The 26679-nt window shown below is 34.5% G+C and overlaps 1 protein-coding gene across 1 annotated transcript in view; it reads right to left on the bottom strand.

Moving 5' to 3' along the window:
- barr (non-SMC condensin I complex subunit H) overlaps nt 1–26679 on the bottom strand; it is a 346268-nt gene that overhangs the window by 1587 nt on the left and 318002 nt on the right. Inside the window, exon 16 of the mRNA XM_090391808.1 lies at nt 7592–7747. Within this exon, the coding sequence (XP_090247934.1) occupies nt 7592–7747 (156 nt within the window). The remainder of the gene's footprint in view (nt 1–7591; nt 7748–26679) is intronic.

Genomic DNA, 26679 nt, shown 5'->3' with positions numbered 1-26679 from the left:
CCAGCCTGTTCTTTGCAGCTATTTTCATTGATAGAGGTTTGTATTCTGTTTAGAATGACTGGCGAATATTTTGTTTGTGTGTGATAATACGTTGGCCTGAAGATAAATGCCGAGAAGAAAAAGTACCTTTTCATGAATTGCCATGCTGATCAAGATCTAGAGGGAGCTGCTCAGTTTGAGAGGTTGACGGAATTTAGGTACCTGGGGTCTATTGTGACTGAAGACAACAAAGTCGAAGTTGATGTCCACAGTCAGGTGAATGCAGCGAATGTGGCCTATTACCAAGTGCATCCCCCTTTTTGCCTCGCACATACTGTCTTGGATTACAAAGGCGAGACTATACAAGACTCTGATTAGACCGGTTCTCCTCTACGGTGCTGAAGCGTGGACTCTCACGGTGAGGCAAGCCAACCACCTGAGAGTATTCGAGAACAAGATGCAACAACGTATCTATGGAGGGGTCATGGCAGACGGAGTCTGGAGGAGGGTCTAATGCTGCCATACACGCTTTGTACAACTCAGCAGACGTCTTGATGGAGCTGCAAGCCCAGCGTCTTCAGTGGCTGGGGCACCTGCATTGTATGGGACCCGAAAGGACTGTGAAACAAATGTGGGGGGGCCCAACCCCATTCAGGGAGGCCACCAGGGAGACTGAGAAGGAGATGGGCAGATCAGGAGGAGGACCTGCAGGTTGTCGGGCTGGAGACCGAAAATGTGGTGGATAGTCGCAGAGAACCGTGCCCAGTGGCGTCACGTGGTGCTTGAGGCCAAAAGTCCCAACGGGCTGAAGCCTAGATAAGTCAAGTGTGATAATAGACAGATGGGTTTGTAATTACTATGTCTTCCTTATTACCTTTTTTATGCAAAATTATGGTCTTTGATGTTTTCCATTCAGTAGGTGTGCTTTCCTTAATTGTATATATCGAGTACATCTTTCTGCTAGAGCTTAAAGAGTACTTGTCCACCCATTTTTAATTCATTGGATTTTATACCATCAATTTCTGGTGATCGGTTGTTTTTCATATGGTGGACAGTCATTTTTAATTCTTCAGGTAGGATAGATGGTATTTCCAAATTTTCATCTGGTACTGGTGCTGTGACTATCTGTTTAGATGAGTAAAGATTCTCATAAAACAATTTTATTATTTTTTCCATTTCACATCTGTTTGTGTGTCTGTTTCCTTGATTGTCTATGAAGGCTGATGGTAATGGTTGCTTTAGACATATTTCTTTTCCTACTTTTTTTAGGCTACTACGCTCAGGAGCCTAGCTGCTTCTGACAATTTTGTCATTCTATATATATTATAGTAGTCTTTGATGTTCTGTCTCAGTTGTTTACAGATAATTTTACATTCTAAATGGTCTTTTCTTCAATAGTTCTATCATTCTTGCTGACAGGCATTCCCTGGTCTTAGGAGAAAGTTCATAGGATGCTCTTTCTTTGCAGTTCAATAAATGATTATTAAATTTTGTTAAATCTTTGCCAATATTGTTTTTTTTTAATTTCCAGTCAGTTTCTTCCACATTTTTTTCTAAATTTTTCTGGATTTATCTATTTCGAGCGTTTTTTATGGTTGGACTGTGCACGTATCTGTTCTTCATTTTTTTTTATGTATTTTGAGGGTGGCTCTTATTGGGCGGTGGTCTGAATAAATATCGCAGTAATTTTTCCAATGACTTCAACATTTTTTTATTATTCTTTTGCAATTTGTTAGAATGTAATCAATTTCATTTCTTATCTCTCCATTTGGGGATTGCCAACTCCATCTTTTTCCAGTTCTCTTTTTAAAGAAACTATTCATAATGTAAAGCCTTTTTGCTTCAATTAATTCTGCCAGGAGTTCACCTCATTCATTTCTTTCCTCTTTCCCTCATGGTCCAATGTATTTTTCTTCAATAGATACTGTACCAATCTTTGCATTGAAATCCCCACTATAGTGTATGTTGTTTTTTTCTGTAATGTTTCTCATAGGTGTTCATAGAAGTTTTCTATTTCTTCTTTGTCAGCTGTTGAAGTGGGTGCATAGACTACTATTATTTTTATTGTAACTGATTTTCCTATTTTTAATTTTAGTGTTCCTAGTCATTCAGAATAGACTGTGCAAGAAATAATATTTTTAGTTAGCTTTTTGTTTATGATGAAGCCAATTCCTCCAGCCCTTGTAGCATTATCTGCAGCTACCAGGAAAATTTGGTTGATATTTGAAGTTTATATTTAACTGATATTTTTGGTTGATATTTGAAATTTGAAGATATTGTTGTTTAACAAATGTTACATGGTTTTAAGTGGATATTGTCCATTTGACTACTGAGAGGCCTCAGTTATTCAGTGACACCTAAGTCAGTTTCCATTGCAGTGTTTATACTGGTGCCACGATATACACAACAATACTAAAGAGTGAAGACATCTTTCAGAATGAATGTATTTATAGAAGAAAAAGACCTAGTTGCAAATCTTATTTGTAATGGGAAGAACTTTATTATTCTTAGAGTTAAGAAATAACCTACAATAGAAATACTGGGAGAAAAAGGGCAGTGCTAATAATTACAGCAAGTACCCATTTGATTTCTGCATAAATTCACATGGAGAGAACCTATCCTATCCTTCTCGTCTGTCCTAGGATGGGTTGAGTCCCCTCATTAGAAGGGGACTCAACCATATTAATGCAGTTGGTTCTCCATTGCTCTGCTGCATCCCCTAAGAGCGATATTCATGACTGTAATCCATGTGTGTGTGTGTGTGTTCACGGGGCCAGTTTGCCTGATTGCGGGATAACCCCCCCCCCCCGATAAACTGGGGGAAAACCCTGCTGTTCACACCCAAGACCGGCTAGCTTGGCCATGGCTGAGGAAGATCCTCGAGCTCCTCATGTCGTCGATGGGAATCAAACCTAGGATACTCCTTCCCCATGCTAACCATGCAGACATGGAGAGAACAGGAGAAACAAATACTAGTTAAAGACAAAGATGTAGAGTGGATTCAAAATAGAAAGTACTGAGTATTTGTTTCTTAATTGAAACGGAATATATCATAATAAAGAATAAACAAACACTTATGTTTTGATCCTCACACACCACCTGCAGATATGTTCATTATGAGTTATATAATGATATAATTCTTCAAATTCCAGATTGGCTTAAGTAGGATGAACTACAGGAGTAAGACATCTGATAAATATTGAGAAACAATGGGGAAAGCCTCATCCTTTACAGAAAAATGCTGAAAGATTTCAGAACAGTGCACACAAGTTTCAGGTATCCTAACAATATGTCTTAAGCATGAATGAAGAATGCAGTTGAAGGTAATACAGTTGACTTCCTTGTCAGTTGAAGGAACCCTGTATTTTTTATAGACATGTGGATTAAATTTATTTAAAAGAAAGTTTTTTTTAATTAATTTTTTTTTTTTTTTATGTTGGTCTCATATACAAGAAGTGGTTAGTCAACCTGTAGTATATCAGTGCAGTGGATGGATAGAGAGCTGGGAAAGGAGAGACACTCCTTAAAAAAAACATCATAGAAGACACTGTTCTAGAGTACAAAAGTAGAAAGGATGGAACAGAAACTTGTTCTACAAGTCTAAAATTGAAATGTAGTGTTGGGTGGTAACTATATGCATTTCATAGGATTTAGTAGAAAGTGGAAGAAAGTAGCAATTAATACTAGTTCATAATGAATAATCACCATGGAAATATTTATAGAAGATGCATGCAGCAGAAACTAAATACCTGTGTGAAAGTAGGTGGAATAAATTGGTAAGAGATGAGTAATTGATCAACTAACTGTTCTTTTCTATGTTGACTCAAGTATTTTTAGGGGAGCTCTTAAGCACACCACCTGAAATATGGGAGTAACATTAAACAATCGAGCATATTTGCAATTTGTATAAGGCTAGCAGCTTTTCAGAAGAAAAGTAACACCTTGAATGAAAGAAAAATCCTAATAATTTGGATGCCAAAGAAATCTCCTCTTGACTAGAGATTTAATTTCATCAAAATTCATTGAAAAAGCAATTCATCAATAACTTCACTTAATTCCCTTCATAATTCATCAAAATAGTAAGTTTCTTGCAATCCAAAGGTAGAATACATCACATCACATGTTTTTAAAGTTTTTGGAAGTTTTAAAACAATAAACATTAAAATCTTTTAAACTTTAATAAAAATTTTAGAACACCATTCTGTAAGTGTACTACTTAATAGTGTGGTGGTGATTCATCTCTGGACACATTTTTACCTAATTTTTCAACAACAATTAACATCACACTGAAATGGAAATTGACAACTTTTAATAGAGATCTTAATTACAAAATGTCATCCAGCCAGAATAGAATTATTAATACTATTTCAACAAAACTACAAAACAAAAGTGTGCTGTATTTAACAATAAACTCTTTTTGTTATTAATTTCCAATGTAATACAAATTACAACTGTATTACATTTTGTACTTTATGAGCATATTGTTGATTTCATAGTTTACGAGATGCTACCCAAAAGTTTGGGGATTTTGACCATAAAAAAAAAAAACAACCTTACTCTAACTGATGTAGATGATTGCTAGTAGGTGGAGACAGAGAGTTGTACAATAGGTGTTCACCCGCGATGTCTTCGAACTCCTTGGAGGTGTCACGAATAATAATATTAACTCCTAGTTTCCACCATCTTCTTAAGTAGTCCCCTTGGACATGTATACAGCAATTCCAGCAGTTTTTTCCATTCTCTCAGGAAATGCTCAGTTGTGCCAAAAATTGCCCTTTCAGCTGGAATCACATTTGGGGAACAGTCGCAATGTGCGAGATTACTTGCACACTGCGACTGTCATGTGTGTACTTGTCATGTTTTTGGAAGCCAGGCACTGTAGAATGATGAGTGATGTGTGGACAGGTGTATTGTGATAGTGGAGAACCCAGTCATTGTTCTTCCACTTGTCTAAATGTTTGCATCGAATGCTCTCCCTTAGCCACTTCAAAACTCCATAGTAAAATGCTGTTGATAGATTGACCAGGGGGAAGGAGGAATTTCTTGCAAGTGCCTTGGATATATATATATATTAAATTATCAACATTCACTTGATGCTGCTGAGAATCTAATGTAATTTTTTCAGCCATAGTAAATCTTGTGGCTTCCACTGTAACGACTGCTGCTTTTTGTCTCAGGATCATAACCGTTCATGATTCATCACTGGTTATGATCTTAGGATCATCTCTTTGGGCTCCCCTGCAGAGAGCAATGCAATGTCCTTTCTAGCTACTACTCTGGAATCATCTGGAATTAGTCCCTCTGAACTAAGTACAGCTACTGTAAGGCTTTTATACCTCCATACTTGAGCATTTCTGGTCAAATATCATCTACTCCTGCTGCCTCTCCACATTTCAAGCTTTTGATGGCTTTTTCTACTTCAAGTATGGATATTTATTCCTGACTAAATGTCTGTTGAGTGTTTTTTAACCACTGTGCTGTCATCACTGCTTGTTTCATTTAGCAATTTTTCAAAGTAATTACTCCATACATCAAGGATATCTTTTTCTCCCGTTTTCAGTCACCTTTATCATCACTAATTCTTTTTACAGCACTCTTTCCTCCATTTCTGAGCTTTTTCAACAGCCACCAGGATATCTTGCTGCCTTCCTGATATTTATTTTCTATGTTCTTACCAAAGTCTTCCCATGACTTTAGCTAGTTTTACACAGTGTTTAGCTTTTTTACATTTGTCTCTGTATTCTCTAAGAGCACAAGGGGTGTTCTTTTCCAAAGGAGGCCAACACATCACTGGATCATGAAGTTTTAGCATTTAACTGTATATTAAGTTTTCACCTTGAAAAACATAGCTCGCAATTTATTACATCTCATACCTAATAATAAAATTTTAATGAAAATAATTATAAAAACAGGGAAAAACTCACATAGGCATTGTCAGTACAAGATCACAGAATGGAAATTATACAATAACAGACAATACTAAAACATTCCACCTGAATAGCTAATATAACACTTCATCCCAGGATTCAATTCACCTCAGAAGTGATAAATAAACAATTAGTGTTTTTAGATCTTCTAATTCTTCATCAACCAGATGGCAGCCTGCATTTTTCAGTTTTTCAGAAGACTCATGCTGTTATATCGATGTTGAATGTCATCACCATACTAGTCAGAAGGCTGGAGCTATTAAGACTTTAATACACTGTGCCCCATTCTTTATGTTCTTCAGACAAACCTTTACAGAAACAATTATACTATTAATTCAAACTTTTTATCTAATAGTTTTAAGGATTCTTTCATCAAAAAAAACTTTTAACAGTTATGGTATATCTACCTCTTCAAATACAGAAGAAATAACTTGCATTCCTATCCCTTGTGTGCATGGCATTTATAAATGCATAGAGAAAGTTTTAAAACCACTGAATATTTTTGTTGACTTTCATCCCATCAGAAAAATCTGTACCCTTTCTGCATCTCCTAAGGACAAGCTTTCACCTTTCAGTTATCCAGTCATCTAGCACAGTGCTTCCCAAACTTATGGTTGTAAAGGTCCCTTTGAAAAAATTAAAATATTTCACGGCCCCCACAGGAGAAAAAAAAAAAAATCGTAATACAGACATATGTCATTATAATATTTATATTCAATACATCACTGGGTCATGAAGTTTTGGCATTTAACTGTATATTAAGTTTTCACCTTGAAAAATAATACACAGTGAATGTTGCAAAAATCAAATGCAAATATTACATTTATAGCATCTTATATATACATTTGACATGGCACATTATCTTATATTTTTATAGAGATAGATAGATAAATATCATTTATCTTATTAGTCGTCAAACATTTTATATTTGTTTTCATTATTTCATGCCCCCCCAAGGGGGACCACGGCCTACAGTTTGGGAAGCGCTGATCTAGCAGACTCCTTGCTCTTGTGGGTTATCTTATTTTAGACAAACAGGAAGATCTGCTTTTATTCATCTAGAAGAACACAAATTTTATATTAAATACCATGAGCCTGAACAGTCAGGACCTGAGGAGCATGCTATCGACACTTAACATAGAGTTCATTGGAACAAGAGTCCTTTGTAAAAGTCGTTCTATTAGAACATCGTCATAAAGAAACGTGTGAAACTTTGCTTCACCATCCTAACTTAAAACAGATCTGACAGTCTATATCTATCACCTTTGTGGGAGATAATACTTTTTAAATCTGCTAATCTTTCCTAACTTTATTTTGTATTTGTGTGTATTCAATAAGTTAGGAAATTATTGACCTTTCTTAGTTATCTAACATTAGCTACTTAGGTGGCACTTTTTAGAATTGTCTGTTATTGTTTAATTGCCATGTGATGATGATGCCTATAATATTTAAGTGAAAATTCCACATTAATAGTCTTTTGCGTGAATTTTCCTCCATTTTTATGATTCTTTTCATTATGCCAACTCATGGTATTTCATTATTGACACAAAATTTTAACCTGCAAAATTAATTGTAATATTTTTGCATACTTTTATTAATTTTTTTAAAAGAAAACTTAAAATTATTTTTGTAGTTTGGAAATGCACTGCATTTAAGAATTTCTATTAATACTAAGGAAATCTTACCCTCTCATTAACTACATGCAAGAAACATACAAAGGCAATTGGTACGCTCAAATTTTTAACCATCAACGGAGACAGTTTTTCTGGGATTCTGGAATACAACTGTGAGAATTTCATCACACCATTCATCTCAAAAGATGGTTCTTGTTCAATATTTTCCTAATAAAATTATCAAATGTTACAAATTAATAAATAATATTATAGACTAGATCAAAAATCTTCATGCTATACACTCTTAAGAATAGCAAAACACAAATTTTGGAATAATCCTCATAACCTGAACAAGGTGTACTTTGTAATATACATTATGCTCAGAAGAAATTCTAAATGTCTGTATTATATGCTAAATGAAACATTTAATGAATACATACCTTAATCATACATACATACCTCAATGCTGTTGCATTGATTAAGGTATATATTCCTTAAATTTATCTTTAATATTTTTTTGTTTATATCATCCTACATTTTTTTTGTTTATATCACTTTCAAAAAAAGTATCAGGATAAAATGATAGGGGCAGTGAACATAAAAACTGAAGTTATAGGAGTATAATTATTCTATGCTTAGTTCAAATTTCCTCATAATTAATCTGCTATTTCAGGACTCCAGTGCTGTCACAACTTACATTTAAGTTTCCGTTAATCCAACTAGATCTTGGTCTTTTTTTTCCTGCCATCATGATCAACATCAGTACAGCCACCTTTTATCAACACTGACACACGTGTATCATTTTAATTTACAACTCTTCCTGCTTGCAATGGATGTGTTCCAGGCATCTATTTTTTAAAAAAACAAGCGGTGTTCATCATCATCATCCTGATGTATACCTTCCAGGGTTGTTTAGGCTACTATGACAGCACTACATGACAAGGCTCTTACTGCTGAACTGACTCACTTACGCCACACCTTCTTGGCCAATGGCTACAATCCACATAAAATAAACAAAATACTAAACACTCCTAAGAAACCCCTCCCACCATCCACCACAGAGAACTACAACAAAACAGTCACCATCCCTTACATTAAAGGCACATCCGAAAGGATCTCAAGAATTCTCAATAAACAAACTACGCACTACATTCAGACCATGTAGCAAATTAGCCACCCTCATCTGCTCACCCAAGGACAGCATTCCTCCTTTATCACATCCAGGAGTCTACCAAGTACCCTGCTCATGCAATCAAGCCTACTATGGTCAAACAGGAAGAACTGTGAATATCCGCATCAGCGAACATAAATGATACGTCCGGAATTATCATTATGGGAAGTCGGGCCTAGCAGACCATGCTCTGGATACCCCTGCACACAGGATCAACTGGAAAAACACAAAAGTACTACACAGAAACCCGTATAAATCAGAGAGATTATTCTTAGAGGCGACAGAAGCCCTAAAACACACTCCAAATCTCAACAAATATGGCTGTATTAACTTGCCGAAGATCTGGGAGACAGTCATATTAAGAAAAAACTAGCTTTTCTAGGACTCTAGTAATATATGATAGTTTTTTTTTTTTTTTCCCCAGATAGAGGGCGCCAAAATCAGGACTTTAGTCTTTGTGTTGGTGCTACAATTTTGTTTAAGTACACCATGTTGTTTTAGTCTCGCGTATTGTGACAAACAGTGTTTTTGTGCTCTGAAGATGCTGGTTATAATACCAGCGAAATATCAACATCAAGTTAATAAATTAATTATTTACTTAGTTTCTGTGTTCTATTATACCGTTAAAATAATAAACAACAGAATTAAAGAACATCAATATTATATTGAATACAACAAACCTCAGAAGTCTGGTCTAGCACAACACATTATTAACACTACCCATAATATCCAGTGGGATAAACTATTCTCCTCCATAGATGCAGGTTCAAATATGAACGCTTTTTAAAGAAAGCTGTGAAGATATTTTACACCAACCGAATTTAAATTGAAATGATTCTCTCTCCCTCTCTCTTGAAGATCTGGGAGACTTTTATTTTATGTAATCATTAAAAAAACAATTATCTTAAATATTAATTAATTATTATTTTCTATCATTTCCTAGCGCACGATAACTATGTATTTTAATAGGTGATCCACTGAATGTTCATTACTGTATTCCATTCCTATAACTGTTTGTAACACTGAAGATGTACTATTAGTTTTAGTATGAAATATCTGTACTTATTAATTAAAAGTTATTACTATGGTCTCACGTGATCCTTTAATAATTATACTATGCCACAGGTACCTCTAAAAATAAGCATTATCTTATTCCATATAAACTTATTCAGCTGACTTCCTACCATACAAACTTTGCTAATTCTGTTGTGTAGTTCCATATTTAATTTGCCAACTTCACTAAAAATTGTCTGTCAATAGCTGAAATGCTTTATCTGTTCTATAGGGTCTCCTATTCGGGATACAGTGTTTTTCATACCCTGGCTATTTCTATAGTCTGTGTTTTTATTGTTAATTTTCAAACTGAATTCAAGCTGTTATTCAATTTAGTTAGAGAATTCTGCAGATTCCACTATAGACCAATGTTTAGCAACTAGAACTACTTTTATTAAAATAACATAAAACCCAAATGAGTGTTTTGGTTTTATTGTTTCATAAGTCAGACTCACATTAAAAAAAAAAAAAAAAAAAACTAGAAAGAATGATTACACATGAAAGATTTTTCACTAACTTAAGCAATCTAGTACATACACCCTCTGTCCAAAAAGCCAAACTTTTCAAAAATAGAAGAAACTAGTGGCACCTGTTGTATCTTTTTGTTGTCGAAAGCGGCAGCCTTCATTAGTGTTGTGTCAACTGTTTATGACATTTGTTTCATTAGAAGCTGAGTTATAGTGCCAAGATTGACAGTATGTTTTGACAAATGGTTGGAAAATGAGTTTCAACCAGAGATCTGTGACTGACTTTTGTGTTAAACTTGGTAAATGTTTTACCAAAATGCATCAAATGCTTCAAAAAAGCATACAGATGATGAATGCTTATCCAATACTCAAGTTTACAAGTGGTTAAAGTGATTTCAAAGTGGCTGTGAGATGCTTGAGGATGACGAAAAGCCAGGCCTTCCAAGAACTGGACCGAGCGAAGTTAACATCCAAAAAGTGCATGATTTCATTGATTGAAGATGAATTCGGTATTCCAAAATCAACTCTGCACAACATTTTGACCAAGAATTTGGGTCTTCATAATTGAATTTGCAATTTGTTCCCCACAAGTTGATCAACGACCAAAAAATGTATCAAACTGAATGCTGCAAGGATCTCATTAAAACCGCTCGTAAGGACTCAAACTTCCTTGAAACGATTGTTACTGGTGACGAAACATGGTGCTTTGAGTATGAGTCCGAAACAAAGTGCCAGAGTGCTGAGTGGAGACCACCAAAAGAGGGGCATCTGAAAAAAAGTCGCTTGAAGAAGTCAAAAATAAAGAGATGCTGATTTGTTTCTACGATTCCAAGGGCATAAATTGATTCAACCTGGCCAAACGGTCAATAGGGAGTTTTATCTTGAAGTTTTAAAGTGATTGATAGCGAGAATTCGTCGCGTACAGCATGAATATCGTGATGCAGGCAGCTGTTCAATTTTAGATGATAATGCATCATCTCATCGTTCAAACATTATGAGACAGTTTTTGAGTAAAAACCAAGTTTGTGTGTTGGACCACTCGCTGTATTCACCTGATTTAGCACCCTGTGATTTCTTTCTCTACCTCCGACTTCATTTGCCAATGAAAAGAAAGCGATACGACACCATTGAGAATGTTCAAGCGGCAGTAACCACGACCTTCAACAGTATCCCAAAAACTGATATAAAAAAAAAACTCATTTAACGAATTAATTGACTGTGCTAAACGCTGTATCGAAGATGATGGAGAGCATATTGATTGAAATATAAATGATTTGAATAATTATAATTGGCCTGTGTTTTATTTTCTATCAAAAGTTCGGTTTCTTTTTGGACAGAGGGTGTATATCAAAACACTGAATTAAACAATATGCATGAGAAAGAATTACATTATGCCACAGAACATGACAGTTACTGCTGTCATGTTCTGTGGCATAATGTGAACCTAACATCCTTGGTTCCACCAACACATGGGCTCCTGTCATGTGATATGAAAAAAAAAAAAAGTGTACTCTGTGAATAAATTAAAATCATCTTCATGGTTAACTATGTTAACAAAGGTATTTCTGTCTTTTTTTTTCTTTTTAAGCATTCATTCATTTTTTATTCCCCATTTGCTATTGTCACATGGCAGACCACTATGATCTTTAAAAAAAACTGTCTTGATAGTTGGATATACTAATAATATGAAAGATGGAACAAAAATGAGGTTTTCTTCATTTTCAAAAGGCAGAAGAATGAAAATAACAGAATGATTCTGTTATGTTCATTTCTTTAGATCAATTTTACTTTTTAGCTGCCAATCAAGAATATCATTGGACCCACACCCGCAATAACTTCTTTGGACTTCAAAGTTGGTCAATTTTAATTTATTTATTTTTCTGAAAACTTTGAGGTGAAGCTTCAATTAACATCTTTTGGGTATTCATATTTCACTACATGTATAAATAAAGCACACAAAAATTTTTGTGGGTGAGACTTATGGCCAGCTGGATAGATTATAAAATGAGGAAAAGAGCACTTGGAACACTAAAGCAGATGACCACCATTCCTAAAAAAAATCGTTTGCTTGAAAATGCAAATAAGAAATCAAAACATGCATACCTTGAACATTAAAAACAGAAATTGGACAATCTGGAAATAAACTGAGATTAATTTTAAAACACTCAAAAATTGCAAAAATACTGTGGATCTGCCAAATAAGGACTCCATCATTAATAGAACAGTCCAAAAATGGTAACCAAAATAACTCACTTTCTCAAAATATAAAATTATATAGTTTCATTTAATTTTTACTTTCATTATTTCACATGGAATGGTCCTTCCCCCACCTCACTATACTAGAATGTTTAAGTAAATAAAAAAACGAATGATTATATCACGAGGGCAAAAATCACTGCCGATTGCTTCATTCTGTATCACTACTCTGACATACATCTTTATTTAAAAAAATAAATAAATAAAATACCTTAAATGAAAGGGAGAAAAATATCTAGAGAAGATCTCTTTTTTCCTTGTTCTTCATACATTATTGCTTGTTCAAGCTATTCCTTAAGTTTGTCATGGTTGTCTGCTTGATAGTTAATTCCATATCATGTTGGATGCTTAATGGATTGTATATAGCACTCAGAAAGGATTAAAAACAGAATTTAATTCTTCCCATATTTCATCTCAGTCAATGAGACATCTTCAGGGATTACAAAAAAAACTAATGTAACATAAAAACAAATAACAAACAATACTAAGCCCAACCACATGGGAGACACTAAAGTCCTATCTAGGTGGAGCACCCTCTAAGGGTAGTTGTAGGTGGCCTGGAATGTAAAGTGGGACCTCTGGTGATAAGTCAATCCAAGCTCTGATACATAAAAAGAAAAATTTAAACCATAATCTTTGTATAAAAGATTATGGTTTAAAGAGGTAAAGAGGCCCTGATCAGATCCCTATCGAATTGTTAAAGAAATTAAATGAAAACACAATTAATGACCAAAAGGTTATTGTTAATAACATCTAGGATACAGGTACATCTCTGATGATCTAAGGAAATCCAACTTTGTCACTATTCCCAAAATTCCAAGAACTTTAATATTCAGAATATAGATGAATAAGTTTGAACAAGTCATAAGTCATGTTACAAAATTACTTTTGAGAATAATCCTAGAAAGAATAAAAGGCACTTTGTCAACAGAAGGAGAAGACACTCAATCAGGTTTTCAAAAAGACAAAGGTACAAGAGAAAGAATTTTCGATGTGAAAGCATTATGTGAAAGAAGCCTCGATAACCAGAAAAACTTTGTTTTATCGATTACACCAAAGCATTTGATTCAATAGGTCACAAGAAATTAATACATATCCTACAGAATAATGGGTTAAAAGGAAAAGATCTAAACATAATTACAAATATGTAATGGCCTCAATAAGATAGAAAAAAGCATATTCTGACTACTTTGAAATCAAAAAAGGAGTAAGACAAGGATGTGTCTTATCACCCTTACTTTATAACATATATAGTGAGCAAGATTTTAAAGATATTGCAGAATTGATGGGTGTAAAAGTCAGGGGTAGGAACTTCAACAACTTCAGGTATACAGGTGACAGTCCTTATAGCTGAAACTGAAGATGATCTTCAAAACTTAGTCAAAGAAATTTACAACAGAAGCTTATCCAGAGACATTAACATAAACACAAGAAAAATATTAATAAAATGCTAAATCTGGTCAAGCCTTCTCTACAACAGTGAAACTTGGACTACTCTAAATAAACAAGCAGAGAAAAAAATTAGAAGCTTTCAAAACGTAGACCATCAGAAGAATGTTGAAAATATCATGGACAGAGAAAATGAAAAATGAAGATGTTTTAAAGAGAGCAAAAATGAAAAGAACGAAAACTTAAATATTTTGGGCTTCTAACTAGACAAGAAGGCATTCAGAAATTAATATTAGAAGGGAAACTGGATGGAAAAAGTGGGAGAGGTAACCCAGGAGAATGTGGTTTGAAGACATTAAGGACTAGACTGGCTTGAATTACCATAAATGTTCCAGAGCAGCAAAAGAAAAAAAAAGTTCCGTGACATGGTTGCCAACCTCCTTCTAGGGAATGACACTTGAAGAAGTATTCATTCATAAATAGGCAGTTTTGTGTTCACTACCATTTATCTGACATACACACACAGGACTTGAAAAATTTAGTGTTGGCTCACTAGTCAGATGTTAGTGTGGCTAACTACATTAGTACATTTCTGAATTCTGATTGGCTCTGAAACATTGCAGAATAGACAAGGCCAGTGATATCATAAGACATGGCAGCAACTCAGAAAACAATCGAAAAACATTTAGGTCAGAATCAATATAAAGAAATATTTTGAGAAAATACATACGAGGCCTCATTTTATGAAGGGATTAAGTTCCGAGCATACTGTTCATAAATTGAGGTCAAATTATAATGTATTCATATGAGATTGGTTCCTTCAGTAAGAATGACTTTCAAAAATGACTCCACCGCTTCTTTATTTCATTAAACAAGGATTGCCTTGTCCATTGCTCGAGTTACAGGAAAGTTGTTTTGATTCATATCATCAATCCATAGCACTAATAATTTTTCCATATTTTTCATTACTTTACTTCCTATTAATGACCAAATCCTACATATTTCATCCCTAGGTAAGAAAAGCTAATTATTGCTATCCACATTACATCTGTTTCTGGTTGCTGCATCACATTTAATTAACTATCTCGTGTTATAACTGAGCACTCTCTAAAGATAAAATGATGTGTGCAAATTCTATCCTCTCACTGGTCACATTCCATCACAACAAAATCAGTGATAATTGACAAATCAAGCAATATAATGACCAGCATTCCCCAATAAATGCAATAAGTTAATACAGAAACTTATTTACAAAACAAAACAGAACTGACATTTTTATGTAAATAAAACTGATGATTAAACCCAAACCCCTCTTTTGATTTTTTACTTGTTAACTAAAAATTCTCACTCTTCATGTATGAGCACATATTCAAGCAATTTTGAATCCATTAAAGATAATGCTAATAAGTAAAATTTAGGTGTTTCCTCATTTCACAATTTTATCCCAATAACATATGATGATAGAGAATAATGCGTTTAATCTTAAGTTTCCAACTTAAGATTAAACGCAAATCCAGTTGCGCAGATGGTGAAAAAAACACATATTTAGAAAATAATATGTTTATTAAATAAAATAATTTTTGCATGAACAATATATACACATATACATATGATAAAAATAACCAAATACAGATTTCTGCATTTACTCATCGATTCGAATACTTTAAAATACAGCAATCCAGAATTCTAGCTTCTGCCTCAAACATTAAAAGCAAAAGGTCAAAGCTGTATAATTGAGGAGACCTCCACATAGCCTTCAAAGGAATGTAGAGAACTGACCAAGCCTTCTGACCTAACGTCCAATCATCACCTTCTTGTGGTGAACCCTGTTAGGTATCTACCTGGATATCGAACGAATGAGGATGGACTGGCAATTTGGGATTTATCCAACCAAATTGTATTCTTATTGGCTTAAACCACAATATAAAATTATGGTACAACATGACAGAATTTCATGCCGACTGGGCGTTGTCCAGTTAAACAAGGCCACTGTTGTTTTTGCCAGGGAAACAGGGCAAACAGTGAAAATTCAGCTACTGGAACACACCTCAACTCAACATCACCAGAGTTAAAGATCGGTACTATCAACATAAGAAACCTGAATGGCAAAGAAATGGAGCTAGCTGAGGAATTAGATAAGTACCAGATCAACATAATAGGGGTGACTGAAACAAAAAAAAACAAACTGGTGAGATCTTTCTGAGCAATATATACAAAATGTTATATTCAGACAATGACAATCAAGGAAAAGAAGGAGTAGCCACAGTATTCAACACTAAATACGAAGCTAATCTTCTTGAATGGCAGGCAATATCAAGTAGAGTGATGCAGGCATATATCAGAATGGGGAACTGGACAATGAGACTTATTTGTGCCTATGGTCCAACAGAAAGTTCTACTAAGGTCGAAGTGTAGGAATTTTTTCAGACTTTACAGAAAGCAATTGACAGTGAAAAAAGGAAATGTTGGTCTTTGTTGGGGATGTATATAGTTGAGTAGGAAATCATTGTCAGATATACAAAAATTTTTTGGGAAAATTTGGAGAAAAGAGCAAAGCTAATAATAATGGCAAATATCTGTTGAATTTCTGCTCAGGATATGAATTGGTTATTACTAACACCATGTTCCAACATAAAAATGTACACAAATTCCCATGGAGAGAAGAGGCAAGGAATAAAAAAAGTCTCATTGACTATGTTATTGTTGATAGTGATATTTTCTCCCTGATCCAAGACACTAGAGTGTACAGAGGATTTGAAATTAGAAGCAATCACCATTTAGTCTTAGGCAGGATAAAATTGAATTTCATATCGAAAAGAAAAACATGTAAGAAAGTTTTAAAGCGAATAAAAGTAGAGCAGCTCAATGATGTGAACTGTTGACTAAAATACACAAATATTATTCAAGAAAAAATGAAAGAGTTTGAGAACAGGAAAACCTTGGATATTCAGTCAGAGAGGCATGTGGCGAGGTTGTCTGTAAGGATAGCTATAAAAATCAGAACTCCATGGTGGACAGAGGAAGTTAAAGAGAAAGTGAAGGAAAAGAAGAAAGCATATCAAAAGTTCCTGGCAAATAAATCAGCTTGTGCGCTTAGAGAATACAGAGACAAATATAAGAAAGCTAAACACTGAGTAAAACTAGCTAAACAAAAGTCATGGGAAGAATTTGGCAAGAACATAGAAAATAAATATGAAGAAGTGGCAAGATATTCTGGAGGTTGTTGAATAAGCTCAGAAATAAAGAGATGATAAAGGTGACATGAAAACAGGAGAAAAAGATATCCTTGAAGTATGGAGTAATTACTTTGAAAAACTGCTAAATGAAACAAGCAGTGATGACAGCACAGTGGTAAAAAACACTGACAGGCATGCAGTCAGGATTTTGACATTTCTTTTATACCTCTATACTTGAGCAGAAATGCTCAAGTATAGAGGTATAAAAGTCTCACAGTTGCTGCACTGCATAGTTCAGAAGGCCTGTACAGAGGGATGAATTCCAGATGATTGGAGTAGAGCTCTCATAGTACTCATATATAAAAAGGAAAATAAAACTGAAAATATGAGAATTACAGAGGTATTTCCCTACTGAGTGTTCCTGGTAAGATTTATGCAACTATACTTGAGAAATGGTGGAGAAAGAATGTGGAAGGGAAGCTTGGTGAAGAAAGAACAAGGTGGATTCAGGCCAAATAATCTTTTGCGCACTTAATTGCAAATTCATGCAATGATCTCCTTTATATTGCAAATTCATGCAATATAAAGGAGATCCAGAAAGCACTCAATATTTCACCACATGAATAGTACAAATATTTCAAGGACAAGAACAATGCATACATTATCTGCAAAAGAAAAAACAACAACAAGGAAATGATTGTAGGCAACCATAAAACCATTCTGCATAAAACGTTTTGTAAACTATTTTTGAATAAATTCTATTTTGAATTTTTTAGCAGAATTTTGCTAACATGTGGGATTAAAGCTATTGTTCTAAATTGGCTGCATTTGTTTGCATTTTTCTTTTTGTATTGGTATTATGGTTGATTTCATAAACTCCTTTGGTATTATTTCTCCTCTATCATAGATTTGGGCTATTAATTAATAGAGTAAAGTTTTTCTTCTTTTTTCTTTTTGTGCATTTTTCAATAATTGATTTCATGAATTTGTAATTAACTCTTTAATCATATTCCATTGGTTTTTAATATTATTCTGACTATTTATGGTTTCTGGAATGTTATAATCAGTTGCTTCTTGTATCCTCTCTTTACTTCTTTACTCTTTAATTTTTCGAGGTTCCATCTTACTGGTTTGTATCTTTGGATTTGTTTCCTATGTTTCAGTTCTGTTTTCATTAAGACAAGGTTATGGTCACTACTAATCTTGGCACCTGGATAGCTTTTGCAATTTTTTATTTGGTTTCTGTATCTTTTCTTGACCAATATATAATCTATTTGATATCTATTTGAATCCCCAGGCGCTTTCCAGGTGTATCTTCTTCTTTTTGGAACTTGAAATAGTGTATTTGCTATAACTAACTGTTTTAGTGTACAAAATTCTATTAATTGCTTTCCTCTTTCATTCCTCTGTCCAAGACCAAATCTTCCTGAAACATTATCACTGCTCTCTTCTCCCACTATGGCATTCCAATCTCCTATTATTATTGTATTGTCTCTGTCTTTAAAGCTGCTCCAGATTTCTTCTATTTCTTCATCGCCATGTTGTGATGTTGACATGTAGACCATTATAATATTGAGGTTTACTGGTTCATTTTGAATGCTTATCGCCATGATTCTGTCATGGCGATTATTGTTAATTTATTATCCGAATATATTATCCGAAATTCTCCACTCCAGAAATCACCTTGTCCCTCCTATCTCGTCTCACTAATGCCCAGAATGTCTATTTCAAGTCTTTCCATTTCTTTTTTCACATTTTCTATTTTACCTGGTTCTAGCAGTGTTCTTGCATTCCATGTTCCAATATTCAGCTTATTTCTTATCTTCATTTTTGAATAAGTACCAGGATTTCATTGGCTGTCGACCTGAGAAGCCCGGTTACTTCTCCTGCCAGGCATGACTCCTTCAGTGAAGGCTCCATCGCCAATCTTGATTTCATTTTTAACTTCCATTGCTCTTTTACTTGGGAATGTAATGTGGTGGTTTCCCCTTGCCTTCAACATCGCAGTATTGTAACATGTATGCTACAGGAGATTGATACAAGTAGCGCTGCTGCCCACTACTATAACTATTAGTGGTTAGTTGAAAGAGGAGGAAACACCCCTAGCCCTCGAGTACTTTAATAGCTTCAGGGAAAATAGAGGACCTCCTCCTGGGGTTAGTAAGCAAGAAAAGAAACAGACAGAAAGTTTTAAGTAAAGAATCCTCATTACGAAGAATGTTAGTATGAGGGTAGAAGCAGGAAGTGGAAGAGTTAGAGAAAAGTATGACCAAAAGCTTTGAAATAGACCATACTTAGCTCTGGGACCCTGGGTTAGCCATGTCCGTGCCTGCAAGTCGCAAGCCCCATGGGGACATGGGGCTTGCGACTTGCAGGCACTGGGTGTGTAGAAGTTCAAAATAATTGTTTTGCTAAAACACTTATATTTTGCGATGAGTATATTTTCTCATCCCATCAAATCATATCATCAGAGTGAATGCATAGCAAGAATGGACAGTTCATGTAACTTTGCCATTATGATCACTATTTTTAATAATTTCATAATAATCAACTAACCAGATTAAGGATACTAATTATTATTATTATTTTTTTTTTATAGTTTTATCTAATTTCATATTCTAATTTCATCTCATTGATAATCTGGAATTGACCACAAAATCTTTTGCATTATGTAACCTATATTCTTTTTAATAATCACCAGTTATTTTTATAATTTGATGAGCTCCCTTTTGTGAAAATCTGCATATATGTCCTGAGGTTGTTAAAGCTGCAATATTCAAATTCTCATGTATTCATTCAAGAGAAGAGTTCCTCATTATTTTGCAATTACTGTTTTCAGACTGCATCAGCAGTGATCCTCTTTGTCGTTGTTAAGCATTTAATCATTCCTTGCTTTCTTGTAAGATGACTGATGTGACAGCTAATATCTGTCTGTCTGTCTGTGTCAGCTTACTTGATTAGCAAAAAATCCTCCAAAGTTCTAAGTTTTATTTAAATGACTAACTACTTACACTTTCATGAATATTAATAAAGTAATTGCATTAATTTTGGTTGGTTCGAGTGGAACATTGGTGCAAAGCCTAATTAAATTGAGGTGTTTAATGCAGCCCATTGAACTGGCAACCATTAGCCTTTTCCAAAACGGTCATTCTATTTAAATTATCCTGCAGGATCTCTGACTCGATTAACTATTACCTTTCCCAGTTTTGTATCATCAGCAAACAACTGAATACTGTGACCTCATGTCATCAATGTGTGAAACAAACAGCAGTCTAAATAGAAGGAAGGCATCTTCCTTCTTGCCATTTTCATGCCATCTCTGTTCTGCTCCAATTTACAAAATAAGATGCCATGAAGTATCCTGTTGAATGCCTTTGCAGATTCTAGCAATTGCACGGTGTAGCCCAGTGGTATTCAACGTTTTTTACTAGGCGAGCTACTTTTCTATAATAAGTTATTCGGCGATCTACTCTATTATATAGATCACGTTCCCCCAACCTGATATCTCATTACAAACAACTAAAAAAAAAATTCACAACTAAAAACTTTGTGTATTTAAAAATTTATTTATAACTTTTAATTATTTTAATACAACAAAAAAAAAAAAAAAAAAAAAAAATATTGGAATAAAATATTTATTTCTCTATTTTGGAAAACCAAAGTTAGAAAAAACAACAGATTAATTACAAACTCACAAGTTACAGGAATTGCTGGTTGATTAAAAAAAAAAGTTAATGTGAAATTTGGCATTGTTTGGACCTCGCAATATTTTCATAGTCAAGTTGATATGAAGAAGTTGCCAATTGCAAACAATCATCCAAATGATCATTTGAAAGTTGGTTTCTGAATTGATTTTTTTATGATGGCCATATTGGAAAAAGCAGATTCTGACAAGTATGTCGATCCGAAACAAGACAGAATTTTTCGCGCAATATCAGTTAATATTGGGAATTTTTCAGTGTGCACACTTCCAAATGACTTCATTGTTTATTGATTTTAAATGTAAACTTTTCTGAATGTTTATTATCTCAAGTTCTACTTCAGCTTGGTTTATATCAAACAGCCCACTAATTTTAACTGAAATTTCTGTGTTCAAGTTTTCTTGAAATGGATTATTGATAAAAGATACAATCATTTCAGTTTCATTAAAATCTTTAAATCTTGAATTTATTTCTTCCTCAACTAATTAAATTTCACGAATAAATTCTTTTAAATCATAGTGAAGCATTTCTTGATTTTATTCAAAAAATTTTAATAAATATGGGAGATATCTAAATTCACAGTCAATTATATTTTTCTTTAATAAAAGTATGTATTGTTGGAAAGTTTTTATTCAACTTAACATGCCAATTAAATTTTTATCTCTATCTTGTAACTCTAAATTTAAATTGCTTATTTTCGTACAGAAATCTACTAAAAATGTAACAACCATCTTTTATCACTCAATTGTGGATAAATATCTCATTTTCCATCAAGAAAATTATCATCATAATCATCATCATCAAATTCCTGAAATGTACCCCAAGGGGTGTACAGGATATGATAGTACTACATCAAAAATTTACATCATTACTAACTTCCTATCTACAGTCACTTGTCAAGACTCCAATATCGTATCTTATATTTCTATCGTCTAAGGCACATTGTACCGTATCAATCTACCTATATCTTGGTCTTCCTCTGGGTCGTTTTCCTGCAAACCTAGCAAAGAACACTTGTTTTGTTAATCTTTCCTCGCCCATTCTGTTTAAGTGACCATACCACCTGAGATTAGCTCTGCTAATGCATTCCTGGATGCCGACAATGTCAAGTTCTTTCCTAATATTTTCGTTTTAAATATGATACTGCTATTGCTGCCATCTGTTCACTCCGCCAATCTTTCTCAGGACTCTCATATCTGTGGTCTCTAGTCTTTGATCAAGTGTTTTACTTCTGACCCAGCTCTCAGATCCATAAGTTAAAACTGGTTTGAACACTGTCTTGTATACAGCTAATTTAGTGTTGCGACTAATTTCTCTCTTATTCCATATGAATTTATTCAATTGACTTCTACCATACCAGCTATGTTTATTCTGTTGTCAATTTACATATTTAATTTACCATCTTCACTAAAATTCGTGCATAAGTAGCTGAAATGTTTTACTTGTTCCACAGGTTCCCCGTTCACAACACAGTTGACATTTTCAATAATTCTGCCTATTTTCATTGTATTTGTCTTTTTAATGCTCACTTTCATACTATATCTATTACAACAGTTATTCAATTTAGTCAGGGACTCTTGCAAACTTGTAGCGGATTTATTTAGAAGTATAACATCATCCACATAAAGCAAAGAGCTGACATTAACATCTCCAATTTTGATATCATGTTTAATACCACTTTCCTTCATAATGTGATCCATATACAGGGTGTTCGGGATAAATTTGACATATTTATAATTAATTATATTTTTCCGTAAGTTACATGTATTAACACACACTTCTCTTCATTTAAAAGTTTGGACCCTTCTTCATTCATATACAAGATGTCAGAAAGGATGGATAGCTGGAACCCACCTGAATCATGGAAGAGAATAACTTGTATCATGATGATTCGTGCCCGCCATCAAAATAAGGATATTACGACTGCTGCCCAATGCTCCCTGAATACAGTAAAAACAATCAGGCATGAACTAGAGACTTGCAATGGTGACTACGAGGATGTAGCAAGAAGAAAGATCCCTAGCAGACGATCTGATTGCGTTCGTACAGCAGAATTCCCCGCAAATCTGCAGGAACAGGTGTTGAAGAACCCTGGCATTGGAATTCGGGCTTTGTTCGTGGAGTTGCTAACTGTAGTCAAGCCCTGGATAACAAGGGTAGCCAATGGTAGGCCGTATGTATGGCAGCAGGATTCAGCCCCTTGCCACACCTCTGGGAAAAGTCAAAAATGGTTGTCTGAAAATTTCTACGACTTCACCAGTCCAAATGTTTGGCCTCCAAACTCCCCAGACCTTAACCCCATGGATTATTTTGTATGGGGCGCAGTTGAAAAAGACACCAATCGCACTTCCAGTAATACAAAAGCCCAGTTAATGGATAAAATTAAAACAGTTTTTGCGGCCCTTCCCAGGGAGACTGTAGCATCAGCTTGTTCGAGGTTCCGAAGCAGAATTGAAGCTGTGATCGATGCTAATGGTGGTTATTTTGAGTAAATCTTGTTGATAGTATTGTAATTAACTCTGCCTGTAATGTTTTTTTGTCAATTCATTAAATTTAATAGATACAAAGAAGATTTTCTTTTTCCTTACGAAACTGTCAAATTTATCCCGAACACCCTGTAGATGATGAATAACAAAGGGGATAATGTACATCCTTGTCTCACACCAGATTTAACATTAAACCATCTTCCTGTATTTCCTTCAATTCTAACTGCTGACTTACAACTCAAATAAAGACTAAGTATTGCTTGATTTAATGCCCCATTGACACCATATAACTGTAGAGTATTGAATAGCTTCTCTCTTGGCACCTTGTCATATGCCTTTTCCAAATCGACAAAACTTAAATACAGATCTTTGTTATATTCCCATGCTTTCTCAACTACTTGTCGTAAAGTAAAGATCTGATCCTGACAGCCTCTATTTGGCCTGAATCCAGCTTGTTCTTCACCTAGCTTTTCTTCCACAATTCTTCTCAACCATTTCTCAAGTATGCTTGCATAGATCTTGCCAGGAACACTCAGTAGGGAAATACCTCTGAATTCTCACATGCAGTTTTATTTCCCTTTTTATATATGGGTACTATTAGAGCTCTACTCCAATCATCGGGAATTCGTCCCTCTGTCCAGGCTTTCTGAACTATGCAGTGCAGCCACTGTAAGACTTTTATACCACCATATTTCAGCATTTCTGGTCGAATATCATCTACTCCTGCTGCCTTTCCACATTTCAAGCCTTTGACGGCTTTTTCTACTTCAAGTATGGATATGTATTCCTGAATGTATGCCTGTTGTGTGTTTTTTTACCACTGTGCTATCACTGCTTGTTTCATTTAGCAATTTTTCGAAGTAATTACTCCATACTTCAAGGATATCCTTTTCTCCTGTTTCCATGTAACCTTTATCATCTCTAACTCCTTTTACAGCACTCTTTCCTCCATTTATAAGCTTCTTCAACAACCTCCAGAATATCTTACCACCTTCTTGATATTTATTTTCTATGTTCTTTCCAAAGTCTTCCCATGACTTTTGTTTAGTTAGTTTTAAACAGTGTTTAGCTTTCTTACATTTGTCTCTGTATTCTCTAAGAGCACAAGTTGACTTATTTGCCAGGAACCTTTGATATGCTTTCTTCTTTTCCTTCACTACCTCTTTAACTTCCTGTATCCACCATGGAGTTCTGATTTTTCTATCCTTGCAGACAGCCTCACCACACACACCCCACTGGGCTGAATCAATCAGGGTTTTCTTCAAGGCTTGCCACTGAATCTCCAAGGTTTGGTTCCTGTTCTCAAACTCTTTCATTTTTTCTTCAATAATCTTTGTTTTTTATATCGTTAATTAATACAAGAAATCTTTTTAAAAATTGACTTCTGCTGAGCCAGCGAACATTATTGTACAACAGAAGTTCCCTATCATCATCTGCCTGTAATTTAAATAACCACTGTCGCAGGGCTTTTCCTCGAATAGAATTTGCAATTTTAAATGTAACATCCAAAACAATTTTTGTGTTTTATCTTTTACTACACAATACTTGTTGGCCAATAATAAAATGGTATGTTAAAAAATCTGGATATTTGCCATCGTGTTCACATAATGAAACGAAGCCTGATTTATTACCTATCATTGCAGGAGCACCATCAGTAGTAATAGACACAAGTTTGAAAAGCGGAAGTTTGTGTTGTTTCGCAATTCATCAAATGCCAAAAAAATGTCTTCTCCCCTAGTCCTTCCCAATAATGGTATAATTTTCAAAAGTTCTTCTTTACTTGAATAATCTTGAAATACCATGCGAATAAATACCATTAACTGAGCAATATCAGTGAAGTCGTTTGATTCATCAAATTGTAATGAAAACACAACACACTGGTGAATGTCTGACATTAACCTGGCTTGGAAACTTTTCTCAGGCAATTGAACTCTTCCTTTCGGCAATTTGAAACCTTGTCTGCAGCCTAGAAGTAGCAACATCTCGAACTGAGAAGCTCCTCTCTCAAGCAACATGGATCCGGGCACTCTCTCTGATGGCGACTCTGGACCAGGCAGCCTCCTCTCTGACAGCAATTCTGGAACCAGGATCCCTTCTGCTTGCTTCAGTCGCTTTTTATTAGGCCTCCTCTGAGACCTCGCATGAAGTTTGGCAACCCCCAAAGAATCGGTATGAGTCTTTCATCATAAGTTTCAAGTTCGACATGCCTTTTGTTCTCCTCCACTTTCTTTTGATTGTAAGTTCCCAGCCATCGGAAAGTTGTTTGAACTCTTTCTGACTGATTTTAGAGATGTTTACATTTAGAGCCTGCAAGCCTTTCTCATAAATACAAGTTTCAATAACATCTTTCTAATGCCGCCATGTACAGTTTCAGCGACAAAAACATTGACTTTGTTTTTAACACTCTAACATATTCTTATTAAAACAGTATATACAGTTAGCTTCAAAAGAGTTATTTATAAAAACATCTAATACAAACTATATCGAGACAAACAAAGTTTACCTAAGTAAAAAAATCAATGTAATGTGCTTTGGAATATTTAATATTTAAGCTACAATCGAGTTTTCACACTTTGCTTATAATCGTATTCACTTGGCTCGCTGTTTGACTTCCACTGATCCAAATTAATTAATTTACCTGGACTTATAAGAAAATTACTGATTTGACAATTTTAACAAAAAATAAATAAACAATAGCAATACACTTAAAGTGAATTAAAAATAATACAAAATAATAATAAATAAAATATTATGTTTTCAGTTTTAATTAAATTTGTAAGTAAGGAGAAATACACAAAAGATCGACCAAAAATTGCTCCGCGATCGACTGGTTAAACACCTCTGGTGTAGCCTTTCCTTTATTTCCTTCATAAAAGCATGCTGTTCCCATAGAGCACGATATTCCCATCCACCCATTCCTATCTGCTACTATCCTTTTCAGTTTGCATTTTTGAAAATTACGGAGACAACTACCGTGTTTGAATAAAAACTTTAGTTTAATATAACTAAAATCTACATTCGACGTTTCGACCTTTATGTCAAGGTCATCTTCTGGAGCATACAACTATACACAGGAAACAAGCTATGCTACAATCAAACTGGTTTGTTAAAGACACTGACCAACCACTACAACAATTGTTGGCCTGACCTCTGGTGAAAAAAAAATAAATAAATAAAAATAAAAAATTATACATCAACGCTAGAGTCCTATTATTAGTGTTGTCTACTATATACATATATTAACATCATTCCAGCCAGTTGGTATGGAATGGTTTCTAATACTAGCTGAAGATTGGCTAGAGTCCTGACTTATGCTGGATCTTATATATTAGGTAGGCTGAATGTGTGCCATCCAGATCCTTGGAATTTTCATGCCATCTTTGTTGTTGATATTTGGGTGGTTTATCAGGATTTCGCAGGATTCCTTAAATTTCCTTTCATACCAGGTTTTTGTGTGGTGT

The sequence above is a fragment of the Typopeltis vanoorti genome, chromosome 4 (assembly GCF_054136105.1).
Source record: "Typopeltis vanoorti isolate ZY-2024b chromosome 4, IOZ_Tvanoo_1.0, whole genome shotgun sequence".
NCBI classification, from domain to species: domain Eukaryota; kingdom Metazoa; phylum Arthropoda; class Arachnida; order Uropygi; family Thelyphonidae; genus Typopeltis; species Typopeltis vanoorti.
This window is presented reverse-complemented; position numbering and strand designations above follow the sequence as displayed.